The 20,820-nt window shown below is 42.3% G+C and overlaps 1 protein-coding gene across 2 annotated transcripts in view; it reads left to right on the forward strand.

The window, feature by feature from the left end:
* Positions 1-20,820, forward strand: part of CUL9 (cullin 9) — a 2,881,018-nt gene that overhangs the window by 762,125 nt on the left and 2,098,073 nt on the right. For both annotated transcript variants that reach the window (XM_044060287.1, XM_044060293.1), the window contains exon 13: positions 16,580-16,685. In XM_044060287.1, the coding sequence (XP_043916222.1) occupies positions 16,580-16,685 (106 nt within the window). The remainder of the gene's footprint in view (positions 1-16,579; positions 16,686-20,820) is intronic.

Raw genomic sequence — 20,820 nt, forward strand, 5'->3', positions numbered from 1 at the left:
CCCTCAGAAAAGCATGTGCAAGAGGAAGCACGTGGACTCGCCTGAGGAGTCCTTAACTGAAGATACGGATTACGATGAGGTGAAGGGTCCCCTCAGTCACCTCCTGATGTTTCCTTTGCAGACATCCTGGAAAATACGTAAGCAGAGAGGTGACTGGGAAGCCCTCCAACCCTTCGTCTGAGGAGTCCATGTTCCTGCAGGCTTTTCATGCCCGGCCTTCTACCTCTTGGGTGACCCCGCCTGCCAACAAACTCGTCCAGCTCGTCGTGCAGCTCGCTTGGAAGAACCCTGACTCCATTGAGGCGATCCCTCGGAGACTAGACAAAATTCTTTCCCCTCCCGAGGAGAGCCCCCATTGGTCCAAAGGGTTACCAGTTGATGCTATGATGGTGGCGGCCATGAAGGAGGACTTGGCTGAGGAAAGTCCCGCAGTCCATCCGCCCAACAGGGAGTCCCGGGCGGTGGACAGACTTGGGAAGCGTGTTTTTGTATCGGGGACCTTAGCCATATGGTCCCTGAACCATTTGGCACATTTTATGAGGCTCCAGAGGGACTTGATCTCTGAACTCTCTGGGACTCTCGTAGGACAGTTCTCTGATGAGGTCAGGGACAAAGTGGCCTCGCAGCTCACAACCCTGGAATCGATATGCAGCTCGTCCATGAGGTTGCTTTAACATGCAACTGAAGGGGCGGCCAGAACAAGCGGGTTCAGGCATTGTCAAGAGGCATCATGCCTGAACGCACATTTGTGACCTCGCTGACCCCTTTAAGTCTTCCTTTCTGAATGCTCCCATTGAAGCTTCGTCCCTTTTTGGTTCTAAAGTAAAGGACACGCTAGCCAGGTGCGAGCAAGATGGAAAGACCTGGTCTGCCATGGGCCTATGTTTTTCCAATCCTCAACGTACCTTCTCTAGGAATCAGAGGAGTGGAAAAATGTGGCACAAAAAAATCTGAAGGTCCTTTCCGTGTTGCACGTGATGATGATACCCCCAGGGGCAGAGGGGGTAACAATTTCGGAAGATGCCCCTACAGAGGCAGAGTGAGCCCTTGCAACTAAGGCTCCCGAGACTCCTTCTCTGGACTGCTTTACCAGCACTGCTGAGGAGCAGCCTGATTGCTTACCTCTGGAAGCAGTCAAGGGTCATTTCTCTCTGCACCAAGCTGCTTGGCAATCTATCACTACCGATCGTTGGGTGCAGAGTATCATTACCAGAGGTTACACCATTCCCCTTTATTTTCAACCAAATCTTCCGAGAAAACTTCCTGACATTCCACCCAGTCAAAGGGAAGCAGCAGCTTCAGAGATGATAAAGCTGTCTCAAAAGTCATCCAACCAGTCCCACCAGACCAACCCGAATCCGGATTCTACTCGAGATTCTTTTTGGTGCCAAAAAAGACAGGGGACTGGAGACCCATTTTGGATCTCAGTGGCTTAAACAAGTCTGTCACCCAAACCAAATTCCGGATGGTCACGGTTCAGTTCATTCTCCCTTTTTTAAGGGAAGGTGATTGGATGTGCTTGATAGATCTCTGGGATGCGTCTTACCATATCAAAATGGGCAAACGCTCCAGGAGTCTGCTTCGCTTCCGGTTAAGGGCCAGTCATTATCAATTTCGTGCCTTGCCATTCGATCTCTCTACAGCCTCCAGAGTGTTCACGAAGTGTATGGCAGTGGTTGCAGCTCACTTGAGACTACAAGGATTCTGGGTGTTTCCACATCTGGACGACTGGCTCCTCACCACCCCCACTAAGCATCTTCTGGTAACAGCACTGCATTATACTCTCTCTCTGGCAAAACTGTTGGGAATAACGATACACTGGGAAAAGTCAAACCTTACTCCTACACAAAAAATAGAGTTCATCGGAGCAGTGTTCACTCCCAATTCACAGACTCCACTGTTTGAGGCTTCATCTCCGAATGATACTCTCCCAATCAAAAATCTCAGCAAGAGAAGTTCTCCAGGCCCTAGGTTCTATGGCAGCTTCAATCCTGATAGCGCCTGTAGCAAAGCTACATATGTGGATCCTGCAGTGGCTCCTTCTTTGTCAGTAGTTCCCAAACTGTCATCCCCTCCATTACCAGATTCAAATAACCAACTCCTGCAAACACATCCTCTTTTGGTGGATGAGGCCAGATGCAGAACTTTGGAGCCGCTCATTTCAATCCCCTCAGCCCAGAGCCATCATGAGCACGGATGCTTCCCTGATCGGGTGGGGGTGCCATTTCCAAGGGAAGACCATCCAAGACACATGGTCCACCTCAGAGGCCAATTTGCATATCAGTGTTCTGGAACTGAGAGCTGTGCTGTTAGCATTGCAGGCCTTTCATTCAGCTCTCCCTTCCGGGACAATTGCGATTCAGTCAGACAATATGTCAGTGGTCTGGTATATCAACAAACAAGGAGGAACCAAGTCTTACCCCTTATGTCGAGAAGCCATGAGAATTTTTCAGTGGGCATTAGCTTCCAACCGCTTTCTGATAGCAGTGCATATCCCGGGGAGCTCCAGCATGATTGGGGACAAATTGAGCAGATGCATCCTCATGCCTCACGAGTGGTCCCTCAACCCCGAAGTGACGATGGAAATCTTCAGCCACTGGGGCCAACCTTGCTTCGACCTCTTCGTCTCCCCATCGAACAAGTAGTGCAGCAGCTATTTCACACTACTTCCCCCGGAGGTGGAGTCACCGAGGGACACTCTAGTCCATGGGACTTATTTACTCTTATCCTTCCATCCCCCGATTCTTCAATTTCTAAAGAAAGCTATTCGGTTGAGATGCAAGATGTTTCTCATAACTCCGTTCTGGCTCAACAAGTTTGGTTCCCCTTTTCTCCATCTGGGCCAAGGATAGCATGCTAAACCCTTATTCAGCTCCAGTAACTCTGGTACTCCAATACCTGGCTAAGTCTTTTGAGAATGGAGCCTCTGCCTCTACTGTACGAGTACACCTAGTGGCAATTTATAATTTCCATAATGGCATAGATGGCATTCCTCTGATCTCCTTACGCCTCTGCAAGGCATTCCTCAAGAGAACCTCTCATATCAGGCTTCCTGTCAGACAGTCTGTGGAACCATGGAACTTCACTTTAGTTCTTAAGTCTTTAACTCAAAAATCTTTTGAACCTGCTGCGAAGTGTGACCTAAAGTTTTTGTCTTGGAAATCCCTGTTTTTAGTAGCCATCATGTCTGCCAGGAGGGTCTCAGAGCTGCAAGCTTTGTGTATCAAGAGGCCCTATTTGGTCTTTCATAAAGACAGAGTATCACTTCGGACTAATCCATCCTTCCTTCTCAAAGTTGTTTTTGAATTCTGCATAAACCAGACCATTGATTTACCTGTGTTCTTTCCAAACTTTGCCAGTAGAGGAGAGTACTGCCTTCACTCCTTAGACATTCATAGACAATTGATATTTTATCTAGACATTACCAAATCTGTCTGTAAATCCAAACAGCTTTTCATCTCCTTCTCTGGGCCCAGAATAGGAGAGGCTATTTCCAAGGTTACATTATCAAAATGGCTAAGAGACTGTATACGCTTCGTCTATTCCCTCAGTAACAAACCTATGCCAAAAGTTAAAGCTCACTCCACTAGATCTATGGCAACTTCTGTAGCTTTTCATTCCTGGACTTCCATGGATGACATCTGCGCAGCAGCTACTTGGGCTAAGACTCATACCTTTATCAATTATTACAAATTCGACTTAGTCTCCAAAGGGAGAGCTGCCTTCGGCTCAGTGGTACTCAGGAATGTTTTTCCATAAGGGCCACCCATGCACCTCAAGGTAGCTTGAAATTCTGTCCCATCAGTGATGAATGGAAAGAAGATTAACATCATCAGATAAGGAAGTTATGTCTTACCCTAACGTTCCATCTGTGTTGTTCATCTTCTTTCATTCATCACTTTCCATACTCCTTCCGCCTCCAAAGGCTCCTGGGGGATGCTTTAGGTCTAAGTGGTGTGCTAGAGTTTTTGCGCAGAAGTGGCCTCGACTTTATTTTATCTTTGGCAAACTCAGTCTGAGGTAACAGGGAGAAGGACATTCTGGGTAGGGACTTCAGCTCGAGAGTTTTTTTGGCTGGCGTAAACTTAGTAAAGAGGCTGACTCTGTTCCGAGGGCTCTGAACCGAACCCATCAGTGATGAATGAAAGAAGATGAACAACACAGATGGCACGTTATGGTAAGACATAACTTCTTTTTCTCTTTTGCCAGGTGTACAGTGAATAATCATTTTCCACCAACACTGTACTGTCTCCAAATTTTAATATTCTTCCCTTCTGCCACAGTCTTGTCAGGATCAACTCTTTCTGCTTGTATGATTGCATCCTTAATACAGGTCTTACCTGCATTTTCGTGGCCAGGTTTGGAAATCCTGCACTGGAATACCAATCTAGTTGCTTAAGTTGTGCTTTCATAAAATTAATACAATGTGTTCCTTCAAGTTCTTGTGATGCAGCAGAAAATCGCATGTTTTCTCTGCTTGCTGTTTTCTAATTCTACCATTTTTTGTAAAAACTCTTCTTGAGAAGTCTCTTACTCAGCCAGCCTTTTCTTCATTTCATCCAGTGATTTTTGTAGTTTTCAGTTTGTGAATAATTAGTTAGCGCTTCTATTTTTTTCTAACTTTTTATTTGAGTTGATATACTTCTTCAAGGTTTTATTTATCTTTATCGGCTCTGAGTGCATTTAATGTATTTTTTCCTCTTAATTATTGGAAGCCATCTTTTTGTACCAAGGCTGAAGCTTGACTGCTTTTTGCTAAACAGCTGTAGGATACTTTCCAGTCATTTTTTTCTGTTCCAACTTTTCTAATTTTCTTTTCTTTCAGGTTCTCTTAAATTTCTTCTTTGCTGGAATCCAGGCAGTGTACTTACTAGTCAGTAAATGAATTTTACTCAGACTAGCAGAATTGCTAGCTCTCATTTCTCAGAGACTTTTTTTCACACTGGGAGAGCTGAAATTAAACTATTAATCCATGTGTGGCCATCTTGAAAGTGTCTACTATTTTGAAGGATTATCAGTTAAGTCTGGTTTGTTTTGTACTTCTGCATGTTGTGGCCATTTTATCATCCCTTGTCATGGTCTTCCATTTTAGCTATATTTAGTTTGGTTTTCAATGTGACAGTGTAGTTTTTAGCCTAATTAGTTAGCAACTGCATGCATGTGTGCTTATGATGTATGTTGTGGATCAGCAGACAGGTTTAAAAATGTGAAAAATGTTCTCACATGACTTCACCACTGGACATGCACTTATTTTGCGTTGTGTACTCTGAATCCTAGCATTTGCATCTGGAATGTGACATATGTACAGTGTTCGGTAAGGGAACTCTCTGTGAAAATTAAAAATACACAAGAGTTGCTACTTAGGGATACTGATGCAGGTGGTCTTCTCCCTTCTTGACTTTTAAAGACTCTGACTTTGAAAAACGTTGGTCGAGGGACAAATGTATTAAAAGAAAAGATATTCAGGGCTAGTCTTCTCTTCCAGGGATTCATCCTTGTCCTCGTGAAGAAATCTAAATGAGTTAAACAGTACTTGTCTTCAGGTATATCAAAGCTGCTTTTTCTATAAAGAAACTGATTGAGAGAGGCAGTAGAGTATGCAGCTTCCCATCCCATGTTAGAGCCAGGTAGGTTTTATTTTGCTTGACTTCCCACTGCTAGGTCCTTTCAGTTCATTAGAACTGCATCCTTGTAGTTTAGATGTTCAGTTACAGTAGATTTAGACTGTGGCAGAACGATGTAGGCTGTTTTGCAGATACAGATGAAGATGGGTCTCATCCCTTCCCTCTCTGTGTCTGGGGTGTATAAGGATTCTTCTCCCAGCCATTACCTTGTTTTCCTAATTCATTTGCCCCAGTCTCGTTGTGGATTTTGACTGGACTGGTGAAGTACCCATTAAGTGCTGCTTTTGACATTGGTAGTTGTGCTGGCATCAGCTGTGGCTGATATGGGACCGCATTCATCTCTGTCTGTGTCGTTAAGTTCATATTCCCTTCTTTAATCCAAGATTTGGGATTGAAGAAGTTGTTGTCAGCATCTGCATCAGTATCTTCTGTGCCAGTCCAACCTGCTGCCTCTTTTGCCTTTCAGTCTTTGTTGCTAATAGTCTTGATGCCGGCATCAACACTCAATGACCTTCCACAAGTCAGTGGGTCCAACCTGTTAGTGCTGGTGTACATTCTGTTCTAATTTCAGTGTCTGTCAGTGTTGTATTCCACTAGTGTTGACATCTCCTGAGTTGATGTGTTTTTTTATGTCAGCCTTTGTGCTAGCATTGCATTCTTTAGTGCAGGGTTCTCCCCACTAGAATTTGCCATCCTGGCTCCATCCCAGTGTCCTGTTATCTGTGCTCCATTGTCCTCTCATCTTTCCCAGCCTAAGGGCTGAGAATTAGAAAGCCATCATATTACCCTAGTTCTGGATTGTTTCTGCTACTTTCTGTTCCTCAGTGCTGTCCCCACCAAAGGGACCAGGTTATTATACATGCAAGAGGAACTGTGTTGACTTCCTTTTGAAGTCTCCCATTCCAGACGAGAATATTTGAGATGAAAACCGCTCCCATTTGGGGAAGTTCACATGTTTTCTGGTTGATGACTGTCATTTCCAGTTTTGGCCTCTTGTCATTTGGTGTCATCTTGACCCCCAGCGTGTTCAAGTATTTGGCAGTGGATGCAGCACATTAGAGGCTGCAGGGTGCAAAGACTCTGCCAGCTGCTGTCATCAGACTCCAGTTTAAGATCAGCCTTGAGTAATTGGCTAAAGGTGTACCAGCTCTGAACAATCATGCTATGCCATTAATGAAATATAAAAGTTGTATACAGAGCCATTGCAGCTCCTTACCTTCATAGGCTGTCATCTGAACATGCCGTCATATATGGTCAGCTTAATTCTGGAAAGAATTCCCTAGATCCAGCAAAAGTCTCCGAGCAAACACTTGCTCCGGTTAGTCTTTGCCTCAGGATTCTGGGTCTCATGGCAGCCACAGTATTTTAATTCTTCATGCCAGATATCCCCTGTAGTGGACGTGAAGCATGCAGTAGTGCCAATGTTGCATCCTTTAGGTTCATAGGTAAGTACTAGGCTGTCTGCCTGAGGGCATCTATAAGCCTAGCCAGAATGTGTTGGCTTTTGCCACCCCCCCCTTAGATTAGTTCCCTGTGCCTCGGTCTAGCAGAGCCATTAGTTCTCAGTGCCTCTGTCCAGCAGAGCCACTGCAGTGATCCCCGGGGTAAATTTTCTGTTTCCCTTCCACTAGTCAAGGTTTTTCTTGAGGAGTGTTAGTGAGTGGCTCTGCTTAATGTAGAGTGGAATCCTGTTCCAAAGCATGGGGGGAGTCTCTGGGACAGGAATCTGTCCCTCCAGCACGTCCTATTTATCATTGTGGTGAGGTTTAGATCCAAAGAGTGTGTGGCTGTTGGGGATTTGTTTTTTTTTAGGTGGAGCATGTCCTCCAATTCTGGGTTGGACATGGCCTTGTATGTCAGGCAGAGCTCACCTCTGAGTAAGCGGTATGCAACCGAGTATAGCTGGAGTTTCTTCAGTCGGGCTGCTTAGGGCATATGTTTAAGGCCAGTAATCCTCTTGGTGAGGTACTTCTGTGGTCTTTCCAGCTGTTGCAGGTGTCTTGTAAGGTACAACCCAAATGGGGCGTTGAACTCTATGATGGGTCTAATGAGAGATGAGTAGAGGGGCACAATAACCTCTTTTGTTCTAGATGCGAACCCTTTTGTGATTAGGTGGGACACATTCTAACCACCTTGACAATATGATTATCAAAGGAGAGATTACTATCTACTTGGGTCCCCAGATCCCTTATTACATTTTCTGTATTTAGGGGACTACCACGTATGTGGTAGTTCACAAGTGCTTTGTTTTTCCCAAAGGGGATGACTATGCACTTTTTGGCATTTAGCTTGAGGCCATGATTTTGACACCAGGTATCCATCTCAGTGAGAGCCCTCTGGAGGATGTCTGTATCAGCTGGAGAGTCAATTATGGCCCCCACTTTGCAGTTGTCTGTGAACGTGGTCAGCCATAGTCCTCCTGTGCTTGCCTGTACCTCTGAGAAGTATATACTGAACAGGAGGGGTCCCAGGACTGAGCCCTGGGAGAAACCACTTGCAACTGGTTAAGAGTCGGACCTAGAGCTTGCAACTCTCACCATGTGGGTTCTATCCGTGAGCCAATTTGGCAACCCATCTTGTGATGTAGGGGTTTATGTTCAGGCTGGTGAGCTTGTCTATAATACCAGAATGGGGAATGGTGTTGAAAGCCTTTGCGAGGTCTAGGTAGGCTGTGTGGACCTCCTTTCCCTTGTCTAAAGCCTTGGTAACTGTCTCAAAGAAGTCCACCAGGTTTAGGAGGCATGATCTGCCCTTAACAAAGCCAAACTGGGTAGGGTCCAATGTTTGAAGGTTCTCAATGTCTCTTAATGAATTCCATGATGATGCGCTCCATAGCCTTGCAGACCAGGCTAGTCAGGTTTATAGGGCGATAGTTCCCAGGGTCTCTTGTGGCTCCACCTTTGTGGAGCGGGATAATGGTTGCTGTGTGCCACTCTGTGGGTATGTAGCCTGTAGAGAGGCTGAGTTTGAACAGTGTGTTTAGGTGAAGGGTTAGTTAATTTTGGAGCTCATGTAAGACACAGCCTGGGACACCTTCTGGCCCCATTGAAGCTGTATTTTTGGCTTTGGATAGGGCTGGTTTAACCTGTGTGTCCGTGATTGCCGGGGCACTGCATTCTTCTGGTATGGTTATGGGCCCTTTAGGGAGTGAGAGGGGGGGGTGAAGTTTTCACTAAACCTGTTTGCCAGAATGTTGGCAATATCAGTCGGTTCAGTGTATTTTGTGCCATTCTGCACTAACTCAGGGCAGATCTGCGAGTTTCCATTTAGGTTCTTGACATAGCTAAAGAATGCTTTGTGGTTATCTTTGGAGTCCTTGGCAATTTTTCTTTCGAAGCTAGCCTTGGAATATTTTATGAGGGATCATAGTTTCTTGCGGATACTAATCAAGGATGTCTTTCCTTCTTGGGGATTATACTCTCTTCTCCACTAGTTTCCTCCTTCTGTTGTATAGCTTGTTTATGGCAGGGGTCCACCAGACTGGTTTCCTTTTCTTGGAGGAGTGAGCCTTGGTTTTGCTTGGGATAGCACGATCCATGCATTCTTGCAGGTGCTCATAGAGTGCCTTTGTAAGGGATTCAGCAGCTTGGACAGCGTTGACCTTTAGCATGGGGGCTGTGAACCTTTCCACCTCAGTCTTAAGTAACTTGAAGTTTGCTTTTGAAAAGTTTTTCACGGTGGTTTCCTTGATTGGGGGTGGGGGTGGAATGTGGCTATCCAGAGTGATTAGTCTATGGTCTGATATAACCAGCAAGGGTTTGACCTTCGATGTAGAACACTGGTTGCCCATGTTGGTGATGACTAGGTCCAATATGTTGTCACCTCTGGTGGGGGTGTTGACCAGTTGATCCAGGGCGTTCGAGTTTATAAATTCTAGGAAGTGTTGGGCAAGGGAGTTAGTAGTTCTCCCAGTTAATGATTGGGTAATTGAAATCACCCAATATTCGGGCGTTTGGTAGGACCTTAATATTTTCCAGTGTCTCCAGAAACGCGGAAGGGGGGTCCTGTTTCATGGTGGGTGATCTGTAGCAAACTACAATTTGAATTGCAGTTTTGACCGTTGTTAGTTGCACATGGATAATCTCTGGGGCACTGTGCTGTGCCACTAACCTGGAAGTGTGGGTGTCCTTGATGAATATGGATGCACCCTCACCTTTTGTGTTTCGGTCCGGGTTCTGTGGCCGAAAAGTATGGTATGAGTTATAGCATAGTAGTGCTGGGGTGCTCTCAGGAGCCTTAAACCAGGTTTCTGTTATTGTATAGGTATTGATGATCTCCATACTGAGGAGTGCCTCGAGTGCATGCATTTTGAGGTTTAGACTTCTGGCGTTGAGTAGCATAACCCTCAGTTTTTGGTTACTTGTGCTATTTATGGTGGTGGGTATTGGCCAGTATTCGAAAGCCTAAGGGTGACAGGTGCAAGCCATCTCTTGTGAAGCAATGTGGCTTATCGAGCATGTCATCCTAGGTGGACAGATACTGGATCCCCTTTGAATGACACCAGAAACTTAGCCAATTTTAATGAAATATAAAAGGTGTAGACAGAGCCATTGCAGCCCCTCACCTTCATAGGCTGTCATCTGAACACGCCATCATCCATTTGTTGCAGGTACGCAAGGACCATCTCCAGTGGTTTGTTGCAGGTACGCAAGGACCATCTCCAGTGGTGGTTGCATTAAACATCTTACCTTTGACTGTGCCTTCCAGGTTCCCATCATTACAGTGGCAAGTAATGACAAACACTTTAACGTTGGAGTATCGGGGTTATTGTTAGGGGGATAAGGTTCTAATCACAGTTGGAGGCCAGTCTGCACATCAGCTTGTTGGAGAGAAAAAGCATTATTTCTTCCCCTTCAAGTATATAAAAACTCCCTCCCATCGCAGCATTTTTGCCATCTACAAAGAATTGCTGTGTTATGGCACATAGGCAGGGTGGCACTTATTCTTACCCCGTCTGTCGAAAGACCATGAGATTGTAGGAATGGGTGTTGATAGACTGCCTGCGGATAACAATCCATATTCCAGTGGAAGTCAGTTTGGTAGTAGACAGACTCAGAAATATTTTGGTGATGCTGCATAATTGCCCTTAAGTTTCTTCGTAGCACATTACATTTTCTATTGCTAGGGGAAACCTTGATGTATTTTTGCATCACAAATAAACACCAACTGCATTAAATTCTGCTTTATGGTGTCATCATTAGGACAGTGTCCAAAGTATGCTGCAGCCCAGACATGGCCCCCAGGACCCCTTTATACTTTCCCCCCATTTCCTGTTATTCCCAAGTTCTTCCAGTAATTTAAGATCTGCAAGCATCATCCTTGTAGTCCCATTTTTGCTTGTAAAAATATGGCTCCCCTGCTGTGTGACCTTACTTTTTTGAGATGTCTGTTCAAGACACTTAAGGATCCTAATCATTTTCCCATTGGGCAAGCCTTAACTGGGCCTTCACTCCCTTATCTTGTAGCTTGATTTCTGCACTTCTGTTAATGGCCAGGGATGCCACTTATCCGGCTTAGGTTCATAAGCACTTCATAGGTACTTAATTAGGATTTTGCTCTTTGAGAATCTTAAAAAAATCTAGCCTTGTATTCCCATGGTAATTACTACCCCCTATATTTTGTAATATGAATATGCAAAGTTGGGCCAAGCAATTATATGTTGGCATAATTGCATGCTTTCCCTATCCATGAGGGTCAGTGGTGGTAAACTGGAGATGAATTTGTGGTTACCTGTCAACTCTGCTTTAAGTTAGAAGACTGTTCATAGGAGTGGTATTGTCTGTAATGTGTACCTATCCCCCAAGATCCAACTCCCTTACATCTGTCCATGGAGCGTATACCAGAAAAACATACAAAACTAGATGTGTGAGGCCCACTCCCACCTCAGCCCGGTAGAACAGTGAGTTTAAGCCGTGACTGTGACCTGGACCCTTGTTCGTTTAGTGGCATTGGTGCTGGAGGTGAGTTGGCCCCTTATTCATTTAGTGGCATGGGTGCTGGAGGTGAGTTGGACACTTGTTCACTTAGTGGCATGGGTGCTGGAGGTGAGTGAGCAGCCACCCCCACCTGTCACCCTTTCCGGAATGGGTGAAGAGGCTTGGGCTGACTACTTGGGTGACACCTGGAAGGGACTACAAGATATTGAACCAGTGGAGAATAGGTCTGTTGTACAAAAACGTCCCAGTGGTGCATGTGTACTAAAGACTGGGAAAAGGTATGCTTCCCATGGTAGGCAGCTATAACAGAGCTCAGGAAAGCTGCCACTGGGGGTAAGAGCACCAGAGTAAGGGAGAGGAGTCTACTGGTTCTAGTAGACTGGCCCAGTTCTGACCAGCCAGCTTTTGCTTCTTTGTGGAACAAATGGGTTAATTAGTCTCTCCAGCCATTGGACTGTAGGGCTGTCAACTGGGCTAAACATGCCCATTTCATGGGATAAAAGAATCTGAGCCATTGGGTATGATCCAAGGGACAAAATAAAAAAAAATGTGGAAACATCGTATGGTTTGGGCAACTTCTGAAGCACTGAACACCTTTTCAGTTTAGCTTGAACCTTTCTTGATGTCTTTTCCAGGTATTTGACCTCTATTAAAGTTCCTCCCTCTGTCTTGTTTCTTATTTTTATAGAGAGTTTCACAACATGTTATCTTTTCTCACAGTGGTGGTAAACTTTTTTTAAGGAATACTTTTTTCGTCAAACCCCTGTTAATAACCTGGTATTCCTGTAAAATATGAATTTTGCGTTAGAAGTTACACTACCTAGTTTTGAACGTGCTTCTTTCTCTTAGCTGTAACTTCAACCAGAAGGATTTCAGAAGTTCAAGGCTTGTATTTCTGCAGTACCTGATCTTTCAGAATGGTAAAAGTGGTCTTGTAGACAAGTCCTACCTTGGTGCCCAGGGTAGCAGACTAGCAGTACAGCTAAATGTAAACCACATTGTTAATCTCCTTATCTTTTTCCAAATTATTCCAGTAAGGAAATGTGTGTTTTACATTGTTTAAATGTCCAGAGACAGCTGAGAGTTTATATTGAAAAGGCAAAGTCCCTTCAAAAAGATGCACTGTTTGTATTGTATGCTACCAAAGGGTTGAGTTCCACAGTCTGTAAAGTGTCCATGTCCAGCTGGCTTTCAGAGTATATTAAATTTTGTTATAGAAAGTGTAGCAAATCTGTCATTCATTCCTTGAAGCACTTTAGCGGTAACATTGTGTACATGTCAAGTGTATTTAAGAAATGTATCCCTAGATGAAGTATATGCGCCTGTGACTTTGGCTTCTGTTCATGAATTTGCAAGGTTTGTCTTTCTTTGGGGCCACTACCTTTAGAGGAGTACCGTTAAGATACCACCCTGGACGTCAGGCTGTGGATTGTGTCATAAAGGTATTTGTGGACATGAACAGGATATAACCCCATATGCAAAAGTGTGTGCTTAACATAACAGAAGATGTGTATTGTTCAAGTCCAAGCATATGACAGAGTCCCAAGGAAGCTTATTTGGGCAGTCCTGCAATAGGTAGATGGCCCAGAAGCATATATATTAAATGTGCTGACTGAGAGTTCAAACTTACAGAAGGGGTTACCAGTGAGAATGGGTGTGCAGTATGGTGGGTGCAGCTTTGAGCTCACTTCTGTTTATACTGGTAATGGCCTAAGTTAGTAAATGGTTCGGATAACTGTAGAGCCCCATCCCCCTTTTTTCTCCTCCTTGGCATGTATGGTTATTGGGCAATGGACATAAGAGTTGTGGATTATAGCCATCATTCAGCTTAAAGTTAGTTATTTGGTGTAAAATCCCTCCTCTTCGCTGATAGACATCATTCAGTACCTGTTATGCTTGTCCCACTATTGGTGTAGGGTTGAGCAATACCCACTGTGCTTGTCAGCAGTGAGATACAGTTCATGGCTGGGTTTTTATGCCCCTGACTTCCCACCTCTAATGTTTTCCCAGATGATGGTCTGTAGTGGGGCATGAAATAATCAGGTCTTCAAGATTAGTGTGCCAGTTTTGGCCACTATGTCCCATCCCTGCCTAGCCAGCTCCTCCTGGGCCATCTGAAACAGAATCAGGGCTTTCTCCTGCTATGCTTGGAGCTGTCCGCTTTGCCTTGCCTAGGTCACACAGTTGCAGGGTATTCAACACATTAACTGTTCAGCCCAGCAACCTAAAGATATCACAGTGATGAGAATTTAAAGGCCTGCCTCAATGCTGGTAGGTTGGAAGTGATGGTGAGAAGATAGCAAAACGGAACAGCCAGCAGGTTGTACTTCAGGACAAGACGGATAACTGTAAGGAGTGCATGAGCCTTAATTGCTTTTAAAGTTTTTCATCAAGTCTTTTACTGCCATAGTGTTGTAAAATCCCTCACAGATTCCTCCCATTGTAGTGTAGTATTGACATTTGCCAATGCATGATTACAAGAGATGGTCTTAATGAAACATGGCAAGCTACCATCATTCCTTTCCACTGTTGAGCAAAGTGAAACCCAAATCACCTTGTGCAGAGAGGATCTTCATGTTCCTTGGTCAAATGTCTGAGGTTGATCTCTGGCTGTTGAAGGGTGGAGGTCCACTTTCTGTCCCCCCTCCAGCAGAAGCTCACAACTGACAGGAGCAGGATGCCTCAAGTTGCACTGTGCTTGTTGGACTTCACTTTTTATTCACTGTGACTTTAGATCATTGAAGTCTAATGTCCTAAGTGACTGAATATGTGGAAGAGACCATTGTGCAGCAGTATGTTCTGATGCCTGTGTCAGACCAGTGCTGGCTTTTCACCAGTATTTTAGAATGTGCTTCCAAGTGTACAGTAGGATCCATTCACCCTTTTCTAATCATGTAACTGACACTCCAACTTAGTCTTTTTTGCAAGAAATGCAGCGTGTGCCTCCATGTAATTTAAACAGCAGAGCCAGTCTTCTTTGCTGTCTGACCCCTTCTTTGTCAGGGAATCTGAGGGGATCAGCATCTCTGTTGGTGAGTCCAACAGTGATGTTTATTTCCTTCTTTGGTAGCTTTTACGTGGGTGATCCCTTTTTTGGGGATGATTTCTCTGCGCTGGACTGGTCTGCTTCTCCTTGTTCCTTTTCCAGAATAGGCTAAATGTTTTTTTGAGGGCATATGAAGAGGGCAACCTTTGCATCATTCATCCATTGGAACCTGTTCTTAGGAATGGGTTAATTGCAGATTGTAACCACCTGGCTTCTGAGTATTCTGCCACCAAGAAAGCAAACAGCTTCTACAGGCCACTCTGAATGGTACACCCTTCTCTCTGAACATCTTAAGGTAGACTGTTAATTTTTTAGCCTGGCTTGGGACCCAGAGATCTCAGCACTTTGCATCTGTTTTTCTAGACAAGGAGTATAAAGCCTTGCACTAGAGTGACAAATGCATTTCATCTGCCTTGCTAGACCTTTGGGTTCTTACATTGTCTGTATTCTGTCTTGTGAAAGTGAAGTCATACTTAAAGAAAAATTTCTGCCATTGGTTACACGTGGTACTTGTGTTTTACCAACCATGTTTGTGAATGAGCTGATGCTGCAGGTGGTTTAATATGTAAGGATTATCTCTCTTCCTGATGACCTTTGCCAAACCATTGTGAATGCAGACCTTCAGAATGATCTTTTTTAGGGAATTCTTTCCAGGTGCTATGGAAAACCTGTAGGAGAGAGGTGAGGTGTCTCTACATGTCATATGCAGTTCCTTCTTGGCTGAATTTTTTGTTTGGCCGTCATAAATCTGTGAATGGATGTAGTAGTATTGTAGAGGATTCTGTAGATGCTTTAATGATATTTAACAGTTACCCTCTCAGTTGTTTTTTAATGTTGGTTTAGGTATTTGGCAGTTCTCTCACCCAGAACAGGTGGTAATTAGATTTTATCAAGGAGGCCATGTTTTCAAGTTGCTAAGTCCAGATCAGATGGTCTCTGAGGAGTTCCTGGCCCAGTCATGTTTTTTTTTTCCTGCTCAAAGAATCTGTCAAGTCTTACGACTCATTGAAACTGATTACTGGCTTTTACTTCAGTCTCCTATGTGTTCCCACGAAGTATGGAGAAAGGTGAGATTTTAGCCCATTTTTCTGTGACCTGCCTTTAGGTGTGTATGCCACAGGCATTAGGAATGTTTGATACTTAGTCTTTGGGGGAGTCTCTCTTTCCTTTTGCTCGTATGATACTGTTGTGCTCAGTTTGCTCTCTAGCTTCCAGTTGCAGTCAGGTAATCCTGTTCATTCAGCTTTCCTTATTGTTCTCCATTGTTTTCATATAATTTTATCAGCATTTCATTTGTCTGCTGACCCAGCAGTCTGCCTATTCTTAAATATAAGGCACAGTGTGTCCTTATAATAGGAACATTTCTCCCAGTGAATGCTGCTTGCATTTTCTTAGTGAAAGACACAACTGGGATTGCCCTCCTAAGTGGCCCTGAAAAAAAGCATATTATGACAGTTAAAATGTCCACTGCAATGACTTCCAAAAAAAGATATGACATGGAGATTCTCTGTATTCAACACTGATGGCCTTGGTTCTAATCCTAAACAATTTAATGTTAATACATCCCTGTATGCCACCACAACACTAGCCCAGCTTCGCAGAGGACATGGCCAAGACCCAGCATCGATAAAATTGAAGGACATCGAAACCTTGGTAGAACTGAGGTGCACAGATGAGAGATGAGCCCTCAAAAGTCCAGAACATAGCACTGCAACATAGAACAGCTGGGGGTGTATGCTACCCCAGGCAGTGGTGTCTGAGAATGCAGGAATATTTGTTATCATCATTGGTATTTGCATCTTAGAAGAAGAAATCTCAACAGAAACCCCCTTTGTAGAAGGCAGTCTTGGAAATGTGCTGTCACAGTTGAGCATGTGCTGTTTCTAGCTTGATATACTTAATATAACTAACAAAATTAATCAGAATTTTTATATTGTGCACTAGATAATAAATATTTATTTTATTCCCCCCAGGATTTTGAACAAGTTTTTGGATAACTATGCAGAAGATGTCCTGCCTTGGCATGAGTGTATTGAGCCCTGTCTTTCGTCCATGACAGCCTACAACAATGACAGAGAGGTAGGTATAAAGCAGCGATGTTTGTAGAAGGTTAGGGGTTATGTAACAAAGCATGAATTAAAACTGCTGTTTTGTATTGCACAGTGATTGTTGAGTGTTTTCCAGTGACTGTTAAGTTGGTATTGAAGTACCAGTTATGGAGTTGCAGAAAATGATGAGGGTTTTTTTTCTGTAATGGGCCTAGCTAGATTATGGTAATACATTTTAGACTGGAGTATTATCAGTGGCAAATAATTAGTAAGAGGACTTGTGAAGGTGTTATGATGCAGTTCTAGATGTTTGTGTTATTGGATGGCAGATCTCTCTCTGCATGTATGTTTCTGTTTAATAGTTAGCATTCACAGCAGACTTTGGAGGAAATGGCCACTTTTTTTTTAAATACATAGTCTGAGTTTAAGATGTGCTTTGTAATCCACCAGCATCACGCAGAGGTTCTTGACCGTCTTTCTTATGATGTGCAGAGTAATTGAATACACATACTAAAATAACCTGCTCCATCTGATTTGACAGTTTTTGCAAAGTGTGACATAGCTTTGCTTGATGTTATTTCTGAGCTGTTAATTCAGTAAAGCATTTTATGGTGGTTCAGTTTCCAGAACTTGTTTCTTGAACTGCTTGCTGGTTGTCAGCAGAGAACAAACACCCTCATTTAATACTCCAAATGAAAGTGATGATAAATATTAATGGCAATGCTAGAAATAACAGTATGGATCTAATTAAAGTGATTGTAATAATAATAAAAAAATTATAATAGTGATGATATAGATCTAATAAAGCATAGGAAAAGGAAGGGAAAAAACAGCAACTGGTCTGTCAGGTAACCCAACATACAAAGAAAACTTAAATTACTTGTCTTGAACTAAAAGAACCAAGCTGAAGAATTTGCAGTGCATTTATTACAGAAAGTAAGATGTTCAAGTGCAGTAATTGAATCCCATAAAAATCCATGCCCATGTTTTAGACATCTCTACAATACGATTACATAAACTTTTCTATGATGATTTCCAGTCAGAGATTTTTTCTTGAGCTTATCTTTCTTTAGTTTCTTAGTTCATTTTCTTTGAAGCTTCATCTTTGAGGCCGTGCATATGTTGTGCTGTCACATGCCATGATTTCACCTCCTGTAAGCCACATGGTTTTCTTCTGTCACTTGCACAGTTCAGATTTTTATTGTGAAGTTGATCTTGGAGAAGTTCATGTGTGTAGTGCAGTAGAACATTGAGCTTTCATTGTGTTGAACCCAAGGCTTGCACAGTTATTGCCTTTGCTGCCTTGTAGAATAGCATAACCTGAAGTACTTTCACTAAGTTAAAAACATGACAGTGGCTTACACCTCGGGTTTCCTGTTAATAAGTACAAAAAAAAAGGAATAAAAGCACCAACTAAAAATCAAATATGAATCTTAGTAGGCAAAGCATTTTTGTGTTACTTCTTAGAAGTCATTAGACTTAAGGGCAATTCAGCCTTTAAGCTAATTCAAATAATTATTTGTTTATGTCTGTATGTGTGTGTAATTATTTTTGTTGATCCAGTGTAGTATGACTGGACTAGAAAAATAAACTTAGCCAATGTTCAGGGAGAAAAAAAACAAACAAATAAACAAATACTTACAGTAATGTTGCAATTGCTGCAATAAAAATAGCGGCAGCATACAGTAATAGTCTAATATGTAGGTTTCTAATGAAACACTACATTAATAATACAAACAATTTAAGAGTAATTATTTCATATGTAAAATTCTGAGGGAGCAAGATTTTAGTATAAAGATCTTTGAGAGTTATATTTGGTTTGTCCAACATTAAAACAGTATAATTTTATAAAAAAAATGTAGTCCAAAAGTGAGGAGTGCACCAGGCTGCAAAAAATCTCACCAAATCTTCCACAGACTGTCCTTTATTAAGACAAACAGGTATAAAAATAGACAGGTAAGCGCTTTCGCGTTGGTGTAACGCTTCTTCAGACCTTTAAAGATGTATGAATAATGCATCCCTTTATATACCATAGTACATTGCACCTTAATTGATTAAAGACCACAAGGTGTAATTGATGTAGTTAATGATGCTTACAAATTCAAACAAGTCTGAGTATAAATGTCTTACTAAATTCTACAAAGCTTATGAAAGCACATATAGTAAACTTGTGAAAACACACATAAATAGACTCATGAGTTAAAAACACATATGTTAAAACATATATTAAAACATATATTAAAAACATGAATATTGAATACATAATATAAATGTGTAGAATTCAGTGGTTCAAGGGTCTACTGGCTAGAAAGGGTTTGAGGGATATCTTATCATTGAGCCCATAAAAATGGGCTTGTAGCCTAAGAATCCATTTGTTCTCTATCCCTTCTGTGTGGCTTTTAATGTTACCTAGCCTATTAGTTCTTGTTAAAGTCTCAAGGACCATGAATTTAAAACAATGTGAAGATCCTTTATCTAAAACATGTCGTGCTAGGGCATTTGTTGTATTCTGTTTATCAATTGCATAGATGTGTTCTCTTATTCGCTCACGTAATGTCCTATTGGTTTTACCAACATAAAAAAGTGTACATTGTTGGCATTGAGCGAGGTATATAACATCTCTAGTTTTACAACATGCATATCCCTTGAACGAATATTCACGTCCTGTGTGTGGATGTATGAATTTATCAGTTGCAGCTATATATTTGCATTGCTTACAACTTAAACATGCAAAGGTTCCTGTCTTATGTGGAAAAGTATTAACCTTGTTAAGATTTTCATAACATAGTCTCCTATCTAGGGACTTCATGTTTCTATAAGATATTGTTGGTCTAGTATCAACTAAGTCTTTTATTTTCTCATCTATCAACAGTAATTTCCAATTGTCTCCTATAACCTGCCTTACTTGGTTATTGATATTAGTATAAGGAATAATCAGTCTGTTTACTGCTGGGGGATTGGTTTTGATGTTCAACCCATCATTATCATCTACTCTCCTTAAAAACGGAGTGCCCTTACCTACTCTGTGAATATCCCCATGAATTAGTGCTTCATGTACTTCTGTCTCTTTATAGCCCCTTTCTAAAAAATTCTTTTTAAGTATAGTCTTCTGTTTATTAAAGGTAGACTCTTGAGTGGTTAATCTAGAGGCACGTAACATTTGATTCTTGGGAATGTTTTTGTGTATATGTTTGGGATGCATGCTGCTGCGGTGCAGTAAGTTGTTTTTCCAACATGTCTTCCTAAATAACTCAGTGTCTATGCCATGGGTTCCCTTGGTTAGCTTAACATCCAAAAATACAATCTCCAAAACAGAGTAACTGCATTCAAAATTCAGAAAATCAGTAGTGGCATTCAAGTATCTAACAAAGTCTGTTAGTAATGTAACTGATCCCCCCCATACAATACACACATCGTCAACAAATCTACTATAATGTTTTAAGTGTTGACAGTATAAAGCATGATTAAATACATAAGTGTCTTCCCATTGTGCCAACACCAAATTGGCATAGGTGTTAGCACAAGGGGTCCCCATGGCTACCCCCTTGGTTTGCAAAAAATACTTATTGTCATAGAGCAGAACATTGTTCTCAAGAACTAATTCTAGGAGGCTCATCCATTTCATAACATCTGTATTAGCTATGTCATGTGCCAAAAGGAACTGGCGACATATTCAATACCAACATCATTTGGTATTGATGTAAATAATGATGTCACATCAAGTGTTACAAGAATGTCATCACTTGAAAGCAACTGTAATCTGTTTAAGTCAGATAATTTCTCTAAAACTGTTGCGTGTCCCTTAAAATATAATTAGTGTTGGTCACAATCGGTTTGAACATCTTGTCCAAATAGATGGAAAGTGGTTCTGTGAGCCATCCTTTGCTAGATACAATGGGTCTCAAAGGGGGATTATCTCTGTTTTATGCACTTTAGGGAGACCGCTAAAAGTGGGAACCAAAGGATTCTCTACCGTAAAATAAACATAGAGTTCCTTGTCTATAGTTTTACATAATAACATATCATATAGCGTACTATGTACTTCCCTAATTAAATTATTGAGTGCATTCCAGTCAAGGGAGTGTATGTGTCTTTGTCCATCAACATTTCTTGCATTTTATTGGTGTATATGTTCTTATCCATAATGACAATGGCGCCCTTTATCA

This window comes from Protopterus annectens, chromosome 1.part0 (genome assembly GCF_019279795.1).
Source record: "Protopterus annectens isolate FY-2018-M chromosome 1.part0, PAN1.0, whole genome shotgun sequence".
NCBI classification, from domain to species: domain Eukaryota; kingdom Metazoa; phylum Chordata; order Ceratodontiformes; family Protopteridae; genus Protopterus; species Protopterus annectens.